Source organism: Panthera onca, chromosome D1, assembly GCF_046562875.1.
Source record: "Panthera onca isolate mPanOnc1 chromosome D1, mPanOnc1 haplotype 2, whole genome shotgun sequence".
Taxonomy (NCBI): Eukaryota; Metazoa; Chordata; class Mammalia; order Carnivora; family Felidae; genus Panthera; species Panthera onca.
In genome coordinates this window covers 29675955-29694100 of record NC_138348.1, presented here as the reverse complement: position 1 = coordinate 29694100, position 18146 = coordinate 29675955, and the positions used below count along the sequence as shown (strand labels likewise).

The window sequence follows — 18146 nt, the reverse complement described above, 5'->3', positions numbered from 1 at the left end:
AGATTTTCCAAGTAATCTTTTAATATATACTCTTTAGATATTCTATCCTTAATCTCTTCTTAAAATAATTAAATAGCCCAGATTACATTAAAATGTTTATAATGCTAAGCATACCGTTACCTGTTTTTTATTTATTTACTATCATTTTTAAAGATTTTTTAAATTTTTTTATTAAATTTTTTAATGTTTATTACTTTTGAGAGACAGAGACCCACATGGGGTTCGAACTCAAAAACTGTGAGATCACCATCTGAGCCAAAGTTGGACGCTTAACCAACTGAGCCATCCAGGTGCTCCTAAAGATGTTTTTTTTATTTTTAAACAATCTCTACACCCAACATGGGGCTCAAACTTACAACACCGAGATCAAGAGTCACCTGGTCCACTGACTGAGCCAGCCAGGCTCTTGTTATTTGCTTTTTAAATCTACTATTTTTTTTTAAAGCTTATCATTTAAAATTGAGAGAGAGAGACAGAACACAGGTGGGGAGGGGCAGAGAGAGAAGGAGTCACAATACGAAGCAGGCGTCAGGCTCTGAACTGTCGGCACAGAACCCGATGCAGGGGCTCGAACCCATGAACCATGAGATCATGACCTGAGTCACCCAGGTGCCCCTAAATCTACTATTTTGATGCATAATACATAGCCAGTCGGGCACCCTTGTTATTTGCCTTTTAAATATACTATTTTGGCATGTAATTTACATGAAATAAATTGTACCTATTTTAAGCGTACAGTTCAATGCAGGTAGAAAAAAATATATCACCACTACAATCAAAATATAAAATACTTCCTTTACTCTCCAAAATTCCTCATGACTTTTCCCAATCACAATTCAGTACCCTTTGTCCCAGGAAACCACTGATCCCTGTCTGTCAGTAGAGAATAGGGTTTTTTTTTCTACAATTTCACACAAATGAAATCATATAGCAAGTATTATTTTGTATCTGGCTTCTTTCACTTACCACAATATTTGCTGAACAATATTCTTTGGTATGGATATATCACAATTTTTTCATGCACTCATTTATTTTTTATTTGTTTTTTTAAGAATTATAATTCTATAGTTTTATTAAGACAAAACTGACAATGTGGTATGAAGTTATATTAAAGTTTTCACAGAAATTTAACACATGCCTAAAAAGATTTTACAATGGAAATTCTTGGGATGCCTGGGTGGCTTGGTCAGTTAGGCATCTGACCGATTTCCGTTCAGGTCATAACCTTCGGGTTCATGGGTTTGAGCCCTGGGTTGGGCTCTGCGCTGACAATGTGAGGCCTGCTTGAGATTCTCTCTCCCTCTCTCTCTGCCCCTCCTCTGTGCGCATGCACACACACATCTTCTCTCAAAATAAATAAAGTTTAAAACCAAGATTTCACAGTGGAGTTCTAGATGCAGGTCTAGATGATGCGGAGAACTGATGGATCTCATGATTGAAGACAGCATTTTGTATTAATTATTAGAATAAAAAAATTGGTTTTGTTTTGTGTTTCGAAGTGAACCACTGCCCCTGGTACATGCTACACTGTAAAAATGCAGAGTTAACACTATTGGGAAGAAGGTTGTGGATTGTGGAGACAGATGTACTTTGGAGATCTACAATATCTTTTGCTCTCATTCTGCAAGTTTTATCCTTCATAGAAGGCCCTTTGCCTTTCTCATAAAAGTACAGAATAGGCTGCCTTGCAACATTTCTCCCCCTTTCCCATCCTGGGATGGGTGTGCAAGCTACACAGCATGGAAAGGCTTTAAAGCACTTGGGATGCTGTAGGGGCAGTATGAAAGTTTAATCTCCTGAGACCAGGGCTTTTGAAATCATTCAATTCTTCAAGTGATCTGATGAACTTGTACTGTCAGTGACTGAATCCTGTTGATTTCAGAAGTCAAAGTTCAAATAACAGGCCCCAAGAAGTTTCCAACCTTGGAGCATGGGCCCTTGTCTTTCCCTACTCTTCCACCTTCTATAGCACCGTCTTCCCCTCTCCAAATTCTTCAGCCAGTGGCTTGGATAGACAAACTGATGTTTAACATTTCATAATTGGAAAAGAAAGGGTTTCTTATCAATTTCAAAAATTTGCACCTCTAAGACAGAACGATCTGCCTATGTATATGCTCCAATAAGACTTTCCCTCCTCAACCAATTTCCATTCCCCAAATGGCAGCTTTGGTAATTTATTAACTGGTTTAGTACTTTGTTGGGAACAGCATTAAGCTCAAGAAGGGAATACCTTGGCTTATAAATTTCCAGCATTCACAGATTTTAAACAGTTTCTCATAGTCCTCATTTAGGTTGCCAATGACATTTTTGAAAAGATAAAATATTCTGGACACAGAACCAAATCACTGCTGGTTTATTCTTTTCATTGTTTTACCATTTCCCCAGTCAGATCTCAAATTTTAACAAAAAAAATCCTACCCATCTCTGTTCCTTCCCAACCCCAAATAATACACTAGTCACAGCCCCAAATAATACACTAGTAACAGCCAAAAACTATACACATGCTACACTGTAAAAATGCAGAGTTAACAGTATTGGGAAGAAGGTTGTGGATTCTGGAGATAGATGTACTTTGGAGATCTACAGTATCTTTTGCTCTCCCACACACCCACTCTGTAAGTTTTGTCCTTCATGGAAGGCCCTTTGCCTTTCTCAGAAAAGTACATAATGGGCTGCCTTGCAACATTTCTCCCCCTTTCTCTTCCTGGGATGGGTGTGCAAACTACACAGCATGGAAAGGCTTTAAAGCACTTGGGCTGCTGTAGGGCACAGAAATGGTACTACTGACTCCACAAAGCACATCTTCTCAAACCAACTCTGGTGCCAAGACAAGTATAACTCCTTCCCTTCTAACTTGAAACCCATAGTCAGACGTGAGAGGAGCACTAGTACTCAGGAGAGTTAATTCTTGTCATCTTTTTGGTAATTGTTCTCTGAGAGGTAAGAATGCCACATCAGCCTTTCCTCATTGAAGGATATGACCACCTGGTGGGCACTTGATATTGGCTTCCTTGGCAGGGACTAGGTCAGCCTCAGCAGCATTTTTCCATTTCATCAGGAACATGAGTTCTCCACGAGTCTGTAGATCTAATAATCTGTGGCTTTTCTGACTCTTTCTTTGGTTTGCTCTCCTCGCCCTTATCTTCAGAATCAGAGTCAGCTTTGAGCTTGCCTCCCTCTGGTTTATCCGTCTCAAGTGCTGTTTTCTGTGACTGTAGAAACTTGGCAATGAGATCAGGGCAATCCAGGCTCTCTTCTGGCTCCCACATGTTATCTGAGAACTCCTTCCACTTTAGAAGATACTCCACTTCGCCCTTTGTCATTCAACCGTCAAGAACTTTTTCCACCACATATTTCTCTTCCCCCTCATCCAGCACCTCCTCTATTTTTTTATTGTTTTATTTCTTCTCCATAGTGCCCACCAGCTTTCTGATCTAAAGAGTGATGCTGCTCAGAGCAGCGCACAAGAGCCGGGGAGGAATTGGTGCAATAGCACACCATGTCAGGCAGGCAGAGTGGGGTGGGGGGAGTGGTGCCCAGAAAAGCAACAAGCCTATGGCTGCAGTGGAGCCCCTCCCTGAAGCGGTGTACGACAGGCCCCAGCCAACAGGCAAAAGACTGTCCAATCATTTGTTGATGGACTTCTCCATAGTTTCTAGTTGGGGCTTTTATGAATAAAGCTACACTGAACATTCACCAGAAGTCTTTGCATTGATAAACATTATTTCTACTAGGTAAATACCTAGAAAGGGGATTGCTAGATTGTGTGGTAAGTATATGTTTAACTTTATGAGAAATTGCCAAACTGGCTTGCAAAGTGGCTATATCATTTTGCATTCTCATTTGCTATTATGTGAGACTTTCAGTTACTCCACATACTCACCAACACTTAGTATTATTACCAGTCTTTTTAAAATTTTAGCCATTCTAATGTGTGCATAGTGGAACCTAATTCTGCATTTAATTTGTATTTCTTTGATGACTACTGTTGAACATCTTTTCATGTTCTTATGGTTGATTTCTATGGGTTTTTTTTTTTCAGTAAAGTGTATTTTTTTAATTGTGTTGTTGGTCTTCTATTGAGTTGTCAGAGATCTTGATATATTATGAATACAAATTTTGTTCTGTTTTTGTCAGATGTGTGTTTTCTGATTATTTTCTCCCAATCTCTGGCTAGACTTTTCATTTTATTAATGTTGTCTTTTGAAGAGAAGTTTTCTTTTTGTGTGTGTTTGTTTGGATAAGGCACATTTAATCTTTTTTATTTTTTAGTTCATATGTTTTTAGTCCCATTTAAGAAGTCTTTGCCTACCCTCAAATTGTAAGGATTTCCTCCTAGAACTGTTAGTTTTAATTTTGATGATTAGATCTCTGATCAATATTTAAATTAAGTTTTGTGATAGTATGAGGTATGGATCAAGATAATTTTTAACACAGATAACTAATTTTCAGCAATATTTGTTAAAAAGACGTCTTTTCAAAAAAAAAAAAAAAGACTGTCTTTTCCCCAATGAATTATCAAAAATAATTTGCCTCTATGTGTGGGTCCGTTTCCTTCCATTGCTTTTTATGTGTATCCTTATCTGTATCCAAAAGCATTATATCTTTGTTTTTCAATGTTTATTTAGTTTTGAGAGAGCAAAAGTGGGGGAGGGAAAATGAGATGGGGACAGAGGATCTGAAGCAGGTTCTGCTTTGACAGCAGAGAGCCCTATGTGGGGTTGAACTCATACACTGCAAGATCATGACCTAAGCCAAAGTCGGACACTCAATCGACTGAGCCACCCAGATGCCCCGCCAAAATCATTATATCTTGATTACTTTATAATAAATGCTAAAGTCAAGTAGTATAATTCTTCTAAATTTGACTATTCTAATTCCTTTGCATCTCCTGGGCTTTCATTGAGCTTCTTAGATCTGTGTTTGACATTTTTCAGGAACTCAGAAAAAATTCTGGCCATTATTTCTTCAAATATATTCTCCTTCCCCCCAGTCTTTCTAAGGCTCCAATTATATAAGACTGCTTGATATTAACCCACAAATTACTGACACTGTCCTTTTTTCAGTCTTTTCCTTCTCTATAGTACAGTTTCCATTACACTGTCATGAAGTTCACTGATATTTTCTTCTCGAATGTCTAATCTGGTGTAAAACCCATCCAGTGGATTTTTTTTTCCATTTAAGATATTCTAGAACTTCCATTGATTCTATTTTTAGTTTCCATTTCTCTTCATATTATATTCATATTTTTCTTTAATTCCTTGACATATTTATACTAGCTTTTGGGATGTCCTTTACTATTAACTCTGGGGAGTCTATTTCTATTGATTGACTCTTCTCCTGGATAATGATTACCTTTTCAGGGATCTTTGTGAATTTTCCATATGTTCAACAAAATCTCTCTCCTCTGACAGGTCAAAACACAATTGTATCCCCACCCTGTGCATACTTCCATAGTTATTTCCTTTTCACATCCCCATTAGTTGTTTTTTCCCTGGTAGTTAGTTGTTTATGCCAAACCTTGTAGAGTTCACCTCGTACATAAACAACTTAATATCTAGTCAAAGACACAAAGGGACCCATAGGGACTATTACCTAAATAGCTCCCTCATTTATGGCATTTCAGGGAAAATTCCTGATATTTCTACCTCTTACAACTTTCTTGTCTTTCTCCTCAGCTTGGGGAGAATACTGTGTTTTCTTGGATTATCTTTCCCTATACCACAGGTCCAAAAACTACCTCCAGGTATAAAGATGGGGTCAATTGTAGGACTCACTTCAATTTTTCTTCTCTCAATCTTGACTCCTCATTATCTCATGTCTAAAAATTATTGTTTCATATACTTTTTCCAATTCAAGTTGTTTAAAATGGGATGGCTAGTCTGATACTAGTTATTCTGTTATGATTACAAACAGATGTTTCATGTTATTTTCATTGTTATGTTAACTCATCTTTAAGTGAGGACACACAGGAATTAAAATGTAATAAAAACAATATTTGTGGCATTTCCCCATAACAAAAAAAATACTGTTCTAGAACTCAGAAAATGGGCTCCAGTCCTAGCTATTCCAGTTGATCCACTTTGGATAGGACAGACAACTGTTCTAAGTCTCAGTTTTCTGAGTTGCTTAATTAGATTATCTCATAAAATCTGTGACCTTAATGTCCAGAAATTAGATAAAGTTCACTAAAGGTACTTTAATGGGAAGATATGTATAGAAGATAATCTAATAAATCTTTGTATGTAAACTCATTTAACAAATCCTCTGATTTAATCATTACTGTTATATGTGCTTGACAATCAAAGTGTATTAAAATATAAAATGTAAATATAAAAACTATAAGGTAATTTTAATAGATTAATAAAAATAAATTTTACCTTTTCAGATTTTTAAAAAGGTTTTTTTTAATTGAAGTAAGCTCTACACCCAACGTGGGGTTCAAACAACCCCAAGATCATAAGTCACATGCTCTTCTGACTGAGCCGGCCAGGTGCCCCATCTTTTCAGATTTAATATTATGTTTATGTCTTAACTGTTTAGGGGAGTTAAAGCATAATGTTAAGGATTATCTGTCCTTAAGTATCATCTGTAAAGTAAATCTGTAAACTGAAAATTCTGTTTTGCTTTTATTTTAGCTGAGGAAATTCACATCCCATCACCCCACTTACGATTTTATTCAAGAAAAAAAGATTATTACTACAAAATAATTATTTATAATATTCTAAAATAATCCAATTGTATAACCAAAAAATTGGTAACAAATAGAACAAAATTGGCTATCCACACCTCCAAAATGAACTATAGCACCAAATTCCATATTTTAAAAACTCTGTTTCATATTTTGAAATCTAGTATTAATACCCAGTATGAACACTAGACTAAGTTTTAAAACAATAATAGTATCAACGGGCTTTTCCTCATCCATCATAAAAAGCTCTTTAAAGAATTTCCAATAAACTAATTATGCATGACTTCCCCTGTCGGAATCCATGGTAAGCATCCTTAATCAAATTTTGTTACTCCAGGTGCTCCCTTACAAATCTCTTAAAATGTTCCCTAAATTCCTTTACTCACACTATTGGAAAAATCTCTGCTCTGTTACTGATTTGTGTGTGAACATTCCATAATAATGCTATTATGTTGTATTTTTTCAATTAAACCATACAATTAAGTTCATTAAACTGGAACATTTTCTTAAAGTCTTATTTTGTTTGTTTGTTTGTTTAGGCTTACTGAGTTATTTTTCCAATTAACACATGTAAGCATCATAAAAGTCTAGATTTTCCTGATTTAAGGGCATCTGATAAAGTCCATTATTTATTTATACCTTAATAGTCATTTATGAAATATTCTCTCAATATTTATGTCGTTTTTTGGTAGTAACAAGAGAAATCACAAAAATGAATTATGTTTACATACAAATGTTAAGGGAATGCTAATTTTTTCTAAGTCAGAGTTGCCACACACACTACTCCCTTCCTGCTAACTTGCAGAATTTTTCCTCTTCCTGATTTCTTAACTCCCTGCACTAGTTCTAATCCAGCAACCAGTGATCTAATTTCACATAACCTGTTTTCTCTGTCATACAACTTATTTTCCTTCTCTTAAACCACATGAGAAGTATAGGAAAACAAACAGAGAATCTATTAAGATTTCCATTAATTGGTAAGTTTGAGGTTTTAGAATACTAGAACAGGAGTTCTCAAACTTAGTGGGGTTAGGAATCATTTGGAGATATTTGTTGAAATTCAGATTCCCAGACCCCACACTCAAGAGATTCTGAATTTAATAGGCTTGGAATGGGGGACACCAGTTTGAATTTTTAACACATAGTCTAGATAATTCAGATGCAGGTGTTCTGTGTAGCACACTTTGATAAACACTGCAGGCCCTGTGTCTGACATAAGTATCTGATGTCTCCATCTGGAATATGTATATAATAAACTAAATGAAGGTAGAGAAAGATGCAAAAGTAGGAAAGAGGGATCCAACAGAGGAGAGGTGGAAAGATAATGCCCAGGTTGAAGGTGAAGAAAGATCCCAGGGTATAGGTTATAGAGAACAATCAATTCAAACTGGACTGACTGAGGGATTAGGACACTTTTTCATTCTTTCATTCACTCATTATCTTTTTCACTGTCTTCTCCACCATTGCAATCTCATACCGTTTATGACAGTACATAGAAAACCAAGCAAAAAAACAAATAAAACACTATTAGCTGGGAATAAAAAATATAAAGAAATTTGAAATCTATAAAGATTTCTCAAAGGAAATGATACCCTAGATAATAAAATAATTGACACAGTTAATACCACTTCTCTGACAATGAATCTAAGAGATAACTGAGGGAAAATAAAACTTATCCACCACAATGTTAACTTTAAAAAGTTACGTATCTGCGGACTTCAAGCTGTATTACAAAGCTTTAATCATCAAGACAATATGGAACTGGCAAAAAAACAGACACTCAGATCAATGGAACAGAATACAGAACCCAGAAATGGACCCAGAAATGTATGGCCAACTAATCTTTGACAAAGGAGGAAAGAATATCCAATGGAATAAAGACAGTCTCTTCAGCAAGTGGTGCTGGGAAAACTGGACAGCGACATGCAGAAGAATAAACCCGGGCTATTTTCTTGCACCATACACAAAAATAAACTCAAAATAGATGAAAGACCTAAATGTAAGATAGGAAGCCATCAAAATCCTCAAGGAGAAAGCAGGCAAAAACCTCTTTGATCTTGGCCACAGCAACTTCTTACTCAACACCTCTCCAGAGGCAAGGGAAACAAAAGCAAAAATGAACTATTGGGACCTCATCAAAATAAAAAGCTTCTGCACAATGAAGGAAACAATCAGCAAAACCAAAAGGCAACTGATGGAATGGGAGAAGATATTTGCAAACGACATATCAGATAAAGGGTTAGTATCCAAAATCTATAAAGAACTTATCAAACTTAGCACCCAAAAATCAAACAATCCAGTGAAGAAATGGGCAAAAGACATGAATAGACACTTCTCCAAAGAAGACATCCAGATGGCCAACCGACACATGAAAAAAGGCTCAACATCACTCATCATCAGGGAAATACAAATCAAAACCACAATGAGATACCACCTCATACCTGTCAGAATGGCTAACATGAACAACTCAGGCAACAACAGATATTGGTGAGGATGTGGAGAAAGAGGAACCCTTTTGCACTGCTGGTGGGAATGCAAACTGGTGCAGTCACTCTGGAAAACAGTATGGAGGTTCCTCAAAAAATTAAAAATAGAACTACCCTATGACCAGCAATTGCACTACTAGGTATTTATCCAAGGGATACATGTGTGCTGTTTGAAAGGGGCACATGCACCCCAATGTTTATAGCAGCATTATCAACAATAGCCAAACTATGGAAAGAGCCCAAATTTCTACCGATAGATGAATGGATAAAGAAGATGTGGTATATATATATATATATATATATATATATATATATATATATACACACACACACACAATGGAGTATTACTTGGCAATCAAAAAGAATGAAATTTTGCCATTCGCAACTACGTGGATGGAACTAGACAGTACTATGCTAAGCAAAACTAGTCAGTCAGAGAAAGACAAATATCATATGATTTCACTCATATGGGACTTTAAGATACAAAACAGACGAACATAAGGGAAGGGAAGCAAAAATAATATAAAAACAGGAAGGAGGACAAAAGATAAGAGACTCTTAAGTATGGAGAACAGAGGGTTACTGGAGGGGTTGTGGGAAGGGGGATGGGCTAAATGGGTAAGGGGCATTAAGGAATCTACTCCTGAAATCACTGTTGCATTATATGCTGACTAACTTGGGTGTAAATTAAAAAAATAAATTAAATAAAAATTTAAAAAATAAATTAAATAAAAGAGTACTAATTTGGCAAAAAAAAAAAAAAAAAAAGGTATGTATCTGGAACAGACATTTTTCATTTTCCATTAACTTTGCATTTTGTGCCCACAAGTTTTTCTTAATACCTTTTTCAACCCCTGGATACATATATTTAACCTATACCTCACAGTAGCAAGTTCTGTGTGATTATTAAACCATACCAAGTAATTCTAAAATCGTCTGATTCAAGTTTCAAAGAAATGGGCCATAGCTCAAATATTCCAGAGTTTAGTGAAGAAATATATCACTTTGGCCCTCATTTCAAACTTCTTAATTACTTAACCCCTAAAATACATAAGTGGATTTCCTTCTGATTTTGCACTTAAGATTTAAATATAGTCATTTTCCCACGGTTCCATTCTGAGCTCAGAGAAGACTTTTATGACTTAACTATCTTACTTTACTACCATCTTCAGTAATTTTCTCTTTATCCCACTGTAACAGCCTTCACCATATAGAGTCTTTTAGACCCTATTCTAGTTTTTTATTACTTTTTAATATTCTAAAAATAGCTACTAATCCCTGACATTCCTAATATTTTATCACAAAAGAGAAAATAATTTGGGTTTCTCCTATGACCATGTCACTTTTTTATTCCTATTATTGACTTGGTATGGCATTATCTTGTGATTATCAATATAACTTTCAAAATTTAAATTTTATTTACAAAATAATTAGCTAGTCTTATTTTTCCCCTCCAAAAAATTCTATTGATATTCAAGGCTGGGATTCTGTTGCTGCCTATCCTTTACCTTGTTCTTATCAATAGTATTTATTTATTTAGTATTTTTTATTTGAAGTATAGTTGACATAAAATGTTTATATTAGTTTCAGGTGATTTGACAGTTCTATACATTATGTAGTACTCACCATAATAAATGTCATCTCCATCTGTTACCACACAAAGTTATTACATTATTATTGACTATATTCCTTATGCTATATTAAAAGTGATATTTAATCAAATATTTACAAACACACTTATTACTGAATCATGTCCTGAGTTTTATAAATTGTGAAAATTCCTTACAATTTATAAAATTTAAACTAAATAAAGCTTAAAAAATAAGGTAAAGAATTGCTTGCTCATCCGGTTTTAAATAAATTGCTCTCTAGAGTCAAAAAGCAAAATAGCAGTGACACTTTTATTTATACTCACCTTTCATCTAAGAACATGTAATCTTTAAGAGTGACTATTACCCCCATTTTACCACCAAGGTGTAGAATTACAAAGATTGAACTGAAGTGAACTCAAGAAGCTGTCTAATCTAGCTTCTATCCCCAAGAATGACTGCATTTTAACAATCCCAGAGATATGTCCATCTTCTCTAGTTTTCAAAATCTCCAGGGAAGATGGTACAGGTTGCCTTAGCAATTTGTGCTGGTGTGTAATATCCCTTGTTTTACTCATAATCCAAATCTGAAGGTAAGAAGGAAATAAAACCTGGTTTCCTAGATCCTCAGGATTGTGGTTGTAAAATAAGAAGATGATGAAATAGATATCTCAATAAGAACAATTTCCAATATCTAGTCAACTGTTCACCTACTTCAAGCAAGAGTCATTTTGAAAATACTCAGGTATAACAAAATAATTTATACCTATCTTGATTTCATAATAAATGCCTCCCATTAGTAAGAGAAATAATTAGATGTATATATATATATATATATATATATATATATGAGTCCTAAAGATAAGAATAACATATATTTATTGAGAAATTTCTGGGTATGGGCCATTGCACTCCATGCATAATATCATATTGAATCTTTATATTACTTCTCTGAAGTAGGTGCTATTATTATCCCCATTTTTTAAATAAAGAAATTGAGGCTCAGAGAAGGTAAGGTGTCCAAAGTCATTGATTCCGTGACAGAGCCAGGATTAAAACCTAGACAGTTTGGTTATGTTTCACCAGCTCTCTAATACATATTTAATAAATTTTAGTTGTTATTATAAGGATGCTTTAGATTGATTGAAAAATCCTTATCTGTAAAAAATTTTTTTTTCTTCAAACTCCCATTAGTTCTTCCATAGTTTTGTCAGATCAAAGATGATCTGGGAAATACAAGCACCCTTTTAAAAACATGCATTTATATGACAAAATTTGTTTCTGAAGGTTTGCTGGACTGTTACATGATTTTTCTTAGACCCACCTAGATTTGCTTAAAAATGCATATGGATACTTTTAAATGGAATTTTAGTTATATTGGACTTTACTTACTCATTCAAGAAGCCGGGGGTACTTCTAGGTCTTATTTTAAGCAAAAAGGAATAGATTTGAGATTTGAAGCTACATTAGATTGGCTTCAATCTAAATATTCTACAAAATATTGTAACCAACTAGAGTGTTTCCCTAAGTGTAAACATAACTTTTACCTAGGTAAATGCCCAAGTATAGGTTAGCCAAAGAAATCTTGTTGCTTTACTAAGGTAATTTACATTAGTACAATAAGCATGCTTCTAAGCAGCTAAATTTTTGCATTCTATTAATACCTTCTTAATATTTCAGTTTATTAGTTGATATTGATATTTAAAAGAAAACACCAACACATTTCAAAAGCCATGAAAACTTTGAAATTTAATTTATACTTTAATATTTAATACAAAATTACCTTTTTCACTGTTTCCTTTCCCACTGTGATCTCATGCCCATCTTGCCCCAGGCCATTCTTAAAGAACAGAATTCGGATTGAGGTCTTCTCAGTGAGTTTCTTCATTCTAACAGAAAGAACAGGCTTGGTTTTCTGTCTTTTGACATCAGTAGGAAACATCAGGCCATTCATTGTCCAAGTTACTTTCTTCATTAACAACAGATGGTCTAGAAGAGAATTTTTTTTAAGTCAAGTCAGTATTTGGCTGCAAAACTAGAAATGGACACACCATGTTTCCCCTCCCCCTCTTACCTATATCATATACACAGGCCAGTCTCCATTTAGACACTGGTTTTCTGAAATGCTACCACCAGCTTCCCAATAACCGTGACATAAGCTGTAGCAAGCTGTCTGCTCTGATAGCCTGCATAAATCATCATTTCTGAAGGGAACAGATGTTCAGGGTATGAAAGAGTAATACCACAATTTAGTCCTAATTAAAATTCACCTTAGCATGCCTCTATCACTGATCAGAGGCTCTGGGCTGAAAGGGTCCACTGAAAGTTCCAAGGTCCTTTGCTTACCATAAAGCAATATGGGTCCTGAACTTCTGTGTTCTTTAGGGTTGGGAAATGCTTTATTTTCTCCTTAATATGATTTATTATCCATGTGATTTTTAAAGATGATGACCTCCAAACAGTAACCTTATACATAATTCTTCTCCTGTGACTAGAAAGAAGGTGACTTCTGGGACATCATTGGTGAGAGATTCAAAATATTTCACTAATGATGAAAACCAGCTCTGCATTAACTGTTTACTTTGACCTATTCCTTTTCAAAGATGTGTTTAGGAATTTAAGTTTCAAAACTCCCACTCATATTAACGGGAGCTCAACTAAACGATTATGCATGACTCTGAGAATGTGAGGATAAGTTGCTCTCAGCATGCCTCCTTTGCAAAAAGTTTCATTTCATAAATAAATAATTTACACCTGTGTTATTTTTTATTTGTTACATTCAATTTATTTTAGATATTTTCTTTTCATATAAGTTATTAAATGTATGTGATTTTATAATTACAATGATCCCTCCCTCATCTGTTCTTTATTTGTCCTAATGAGAGAAATTAAATTGTATTTGTATACAATTGAAAATAGTTGGACTTGTTTTCCCAAATTTCTAAACAACTCTTGTCTGTTAGCACTTACCTTGAAAGAACCATGGCCTCGTGGACCTAGAAATGGTGCTTTACATAAAATCTGCAAGTATTGATATGAAACACAAGCCACTGGTTCTGGGACCTTCAAGTCCCAGAATGTTTACATTAAATGTTAAAAAAACAACAAAATACTGTGTTTCTCTTTTTCTTTCATACACACATACATGCGCGTGCGCACACACACACACACACACATATATATATATACAGTGGGTAGAAATGTGAGCAAAACTTTCAGAATAAACTAAGATTATAGATATGAGTAAGCCTTTAAGAAGAGGAAAAATAATTTTACAGAAATTATTATAATCTGAAATTGATAGGAATTAGAATTAGAAAAATAAGCTAGACATTAAGGAGTTCATATATGCCCCAAAGAACTGAAAACAGGTACTCAAATAAATACATATACATGCATGTTCATAGCAACACTATTCACAATAGCCAAAAGGTATAAACCAAATATCTACCAATGGATGAATGGATAAATAAAATGTAGTATATACATACAATGGAATATTATTCAGCAACTAAAGGAATGAAGTACTGATATTCGCTACAATGTGGATGAACCTCAAAACATTATAAGTGAAAGGAGCTAGACATAAAAGGCAACATACTATGTAATTCCATCATATGAAATATCTAGAACAGGTAAATTCATAGAAACAAAATGCAGCCTAATAATTGCAGGGGTGGGAGGAGGGGGGAATGGAGAAAAATTTAATAGGTAAGTTTTATGGGGCACCTAGGTGGCTCATTTGGTTAAGCTTCTGACTTTTCAGCTCATGTCATGATCTCATGGTTCACGAGTTCGAGCCCCACGTGGGGCTCTTTGCTGACAGCTCAGAGTCAGAAGCCTGCTTCAGATTCTGTGTCTCCCTCTCTCTCTGCCCCTGCCCCACTTGTACTCTGCCTCTCTCTCTCTCTCTCAAAAATAAATAAAACATTAAAATAAAATTTAGAAGTTTTATTTTGGAATGATGGAAATGTTTTAAAACTAGATAGAAACGGTGGTTGCATAACATTGTGGGAGTGGGGATGGGCTAAATGGGTAAGGGGCATTAAGGAATCTACTCCTGAAACCATTGTTGCACTATATGCTAACTAACTTGGATGTAAATTTAAAAAATAAATTAAATTTAAAAAAAATAAAAAATCTTACCAATAAAGTATTTTCCCCTTTGATGACCAAGACCAGGGTCAGGATGAGGGTGAGACAAGTGAAGGGCCAAGAATGCAAAACTGAAAGAAACATGCTCAGTTGTGCAAGTGTACAACCCTCAGTAAATGCCTCCTTAAATTTTGTCATGCAGGTGCATCACTCATCTCACCCGAGTCCCAGCCTGGCTTCTCTCCTCCTTGTACACTCCTTAAATTCCACTCAAACCAGGCTGACTGTTAGCCAGACCCTGTTTTATATGATTTATAAACACTAGCTCATGATGTCCTCTCAACAAGTTTATGAGGTAGAAAATATAATTATCCTCATTTACAGGTGAGGAAACTGAGGCACAGAGAAGTTAAGTAACTTGAGCAAGATCTTGCAGCTGGCAGGTGGTGGCAGCAGGATATGAACTTAGCTCTAGAAACTGTACTCCTAATCACTACACTATTTGACTATACCATACATTTTCTTCTGTTATCTTAAACAAAATTTCACAGCTTTCCACAAGTTGGACATACTTTCACATCTCTTATTCCTGTCAGTGTTTCCACTTCTTTCACAGTTGTCCATTATCTCAGAAAGATCTTAAACCTTTACTTCCCAATCATTTCTCTCCAACCAATTGCTTAGTCATTCAATGATATTTACATTTATTGGGTGCCAATTTATCAATGCACCAGGGTGATAGCTGGGAACAGGACAGAATAACTTGTGCAGATTACAGTCTCTTGGGGGAAAGACAGACAGTGGAAGGTCTCTCTGAAGAGGTGACTGCCGAGTAGTGAGGTATGAACAATGAGAAGTTAGTCATAAAAGTCTGGGGGAAGAGCATTTTATTCTGGATGTAAAGGGAAGCTATTGGAAGGTTCTTGACAGGGCACCTATGAAAAACAGACTATAGGAGAGAGTAGATGACACTGGTAGTCCCCCCCAACCAAATTCCTTTTACCGGGCTAGTGCCCCCAAACTCCAGCTGCTGTGAGTCATGGCCTCTAACACCTCACAACTGCAACCTTCTCCTAACAACTGCCCTTGGCTGAAAGGAACCAGCCATCTAGCCAGGAAATGCCTGTGATGTGGTGGTCTCTTATCTCCTACCCACAGGTACAGCCTACAGCCAATGACTGACTGACTAGGGGACATATGGCCAGTCCCCTTGCCTTAAGGAGGGGCAACTCTGTGCTATGCTTCCCACTCCAGATTGAGGCTAGCCTTCAGCTGAACACAGGGCATGGCTGAACTTCTTTCTCTACTCTAGTTGCTTCCCTCACTCTTTTATAGGGTTCACCTGAGAGTATTCCCTCACTAAGTCCCTTGTACATAAATCTCCATCTCAGGCTCTGCTTTGAGGGAACCTGACCTGAGACAGAGTCAAAGAAGAGAAACCTAACTCTTGGCTATCTTTCTTCACGGTAACTTTTTTTTTTTAATATGAAATTTATTGTCAAATTGGTTTCCATACAACACCTAGTACTCATCCCAACAGGTGCCCTCCTCAATGCCCATCACCCACTTTCCCTTCCCTCCCACCCCCCAACAACCCTCAGTTTATTCTCAATTTTTAAGAGTCTCTTATGGTTTGCCTCCCTCCCTCTCTAACTTTTTCCCCCTCCCCCTCCTCCATGGTCTTCTGTTAAGTTTCTCAAGATCCACATAAGAGTGAAAACATACGGTATCTGTCTTTCTCTGTATGACTTATTTCACTTAGCATAATACTCTCCAGTTCCATCCACTTTGCTACAAAAGGCCATATTTCATTTTTTCTCATTGCCAAGTAGTATTCCATTGTACATATACAGGCACATGAAAAGATGCTCAACGTCACTCCTCATCCGGGAAATACAAATCAAAACCACACTGAGATACCACCTCATGTCAGTCAGAGTGGCTAAAATGAACAAATCAGGAGACTATAGATGCTGGAGAGGATGTGGAGAAACAGGAACCCTCTTGCACTGTTGGTGGGAATGCAAACTGGTGCAGCCCCTCTGGAAAACAGTGTGGAGGTTCCTCAAAAAAGTAAAAATAAATCTACCCTACGACCCAGCAATAGCACTGCTAGGAATTTACCCAAGGGATACAGGAGTGCTGATGCCTAGGGGCACTTGTACCCCAACGTTTATAGCAGCACTTTCAACAATAGCCAAATTGTGGAAAGAGCCTAAATGTCCATCAACTGATGAATGGATAAAGAAATTGTGTTTATACACACAGTAACTCTTAAAACTATCATTCCTTTCTATTCCCAGCCAGACCCACTTGTGCATTTCTCTCTTAGTCTTCTATCATCTACAAGAACTTCCTAACCATATTTTATTTTCCTTCTTTATATCTGACGTCCTATACTCCAATTATAGATGAATTTTCCTAAAACATCAATTTTATCATTGCCTGAAGAGAAACTTCTTGGAGTTAGCTTTTGAAGTTTTCCACTAGTCAGTCACCCAATCGGTCTGTCAGGTATGAGGAAATATTTATTAAACCTTCCTATGTGTCAGACCCTGTGCAAGAAATATGCTCCTTCCTTTAAACTTATGTCTAACAGAAGAGTTTACTGACAACCTGACACTCCAAATTTTCAGGTTTTATCTTACCGTGGCTTAAAGCACTATTTTACCTAAACCAATCCGTTCGTTGTCTTTTAATTACATCAAGAGCACAAGTAAAAAAAAAAAAAAAAAAAAAAAAAAGCTTATTTATTTTGACAGAGAGAGAGTGAACGAGCAAGAGTGGAGGAGGGGCAGAGAGGAAGAGAGAGAGAGAGAGAGAGAGAGAGAGAGAGAGAATCCCAAGCAGGCTCTGCACTGTCAACACAGAGCTCAATGAAGGGCTCGAACTCACGAACCACAAGACCATGACCTGAGCTGAACTCAAGAGTCAGACACTTAACTGACTGAGCCACCCAAGCACCACACCAAGGGCATTTTTAAGTTCATTCTTCATCTATTCAGACTCAAGTCCTTCTCAAGATCCAGTTTAAGATCTTCCTTTAGTGCTCCAGCCCATAACAGTCTGTCATCTCTCTGATTCCTTATAGCACACTCACTCATGTATTCATTCATTCAGTAATGTTTGAGAACATACCACATTTTAGGTGCTGTATTACATACTAAGGAAAGAGCATAAGCCATCTGACATTATGTAAATATTTTACAAATATATATTCTGTTTCTGTTTCCATACTTAACCTCTTTGAAGGTAGGAATCAAGTCTATATTCATTATTAGAGTA

The 18146-nt window shown here is 36.1% G+C and overlaps 1 protein-coding gene and 1 pseudogene across 2 annotated transcripts in view; both read right to left on the bottom strand.

Moving 5' to 3' along the window:
• DCDC1 (doublecortin domain containing 1) overlaps nucleotides 1-18146 on the bottom strand; it is a 484878-nt gene that overhangs the window by 410296 nt on the left and 56436 nt on the right. For both annotated transcript variants that reach the window (XM_060606272.3, XM_060606273.3), the window contains one exon: nucleotides 12550-12755. In XM_060606272.3, the coding sequence (XP_060462255.3) occupies nucleotides 12550-12755 (206 nt within the window). The remainder of the gene's footprint in view (nucleotides 1-12549; nucleotides 12756-18146) is intronic.
• LOC132661592 (chromobox protein homolog 1 pseudogene) lies at nucleotides 2902-3413 on the bottom strand (annotated as a pseudogene).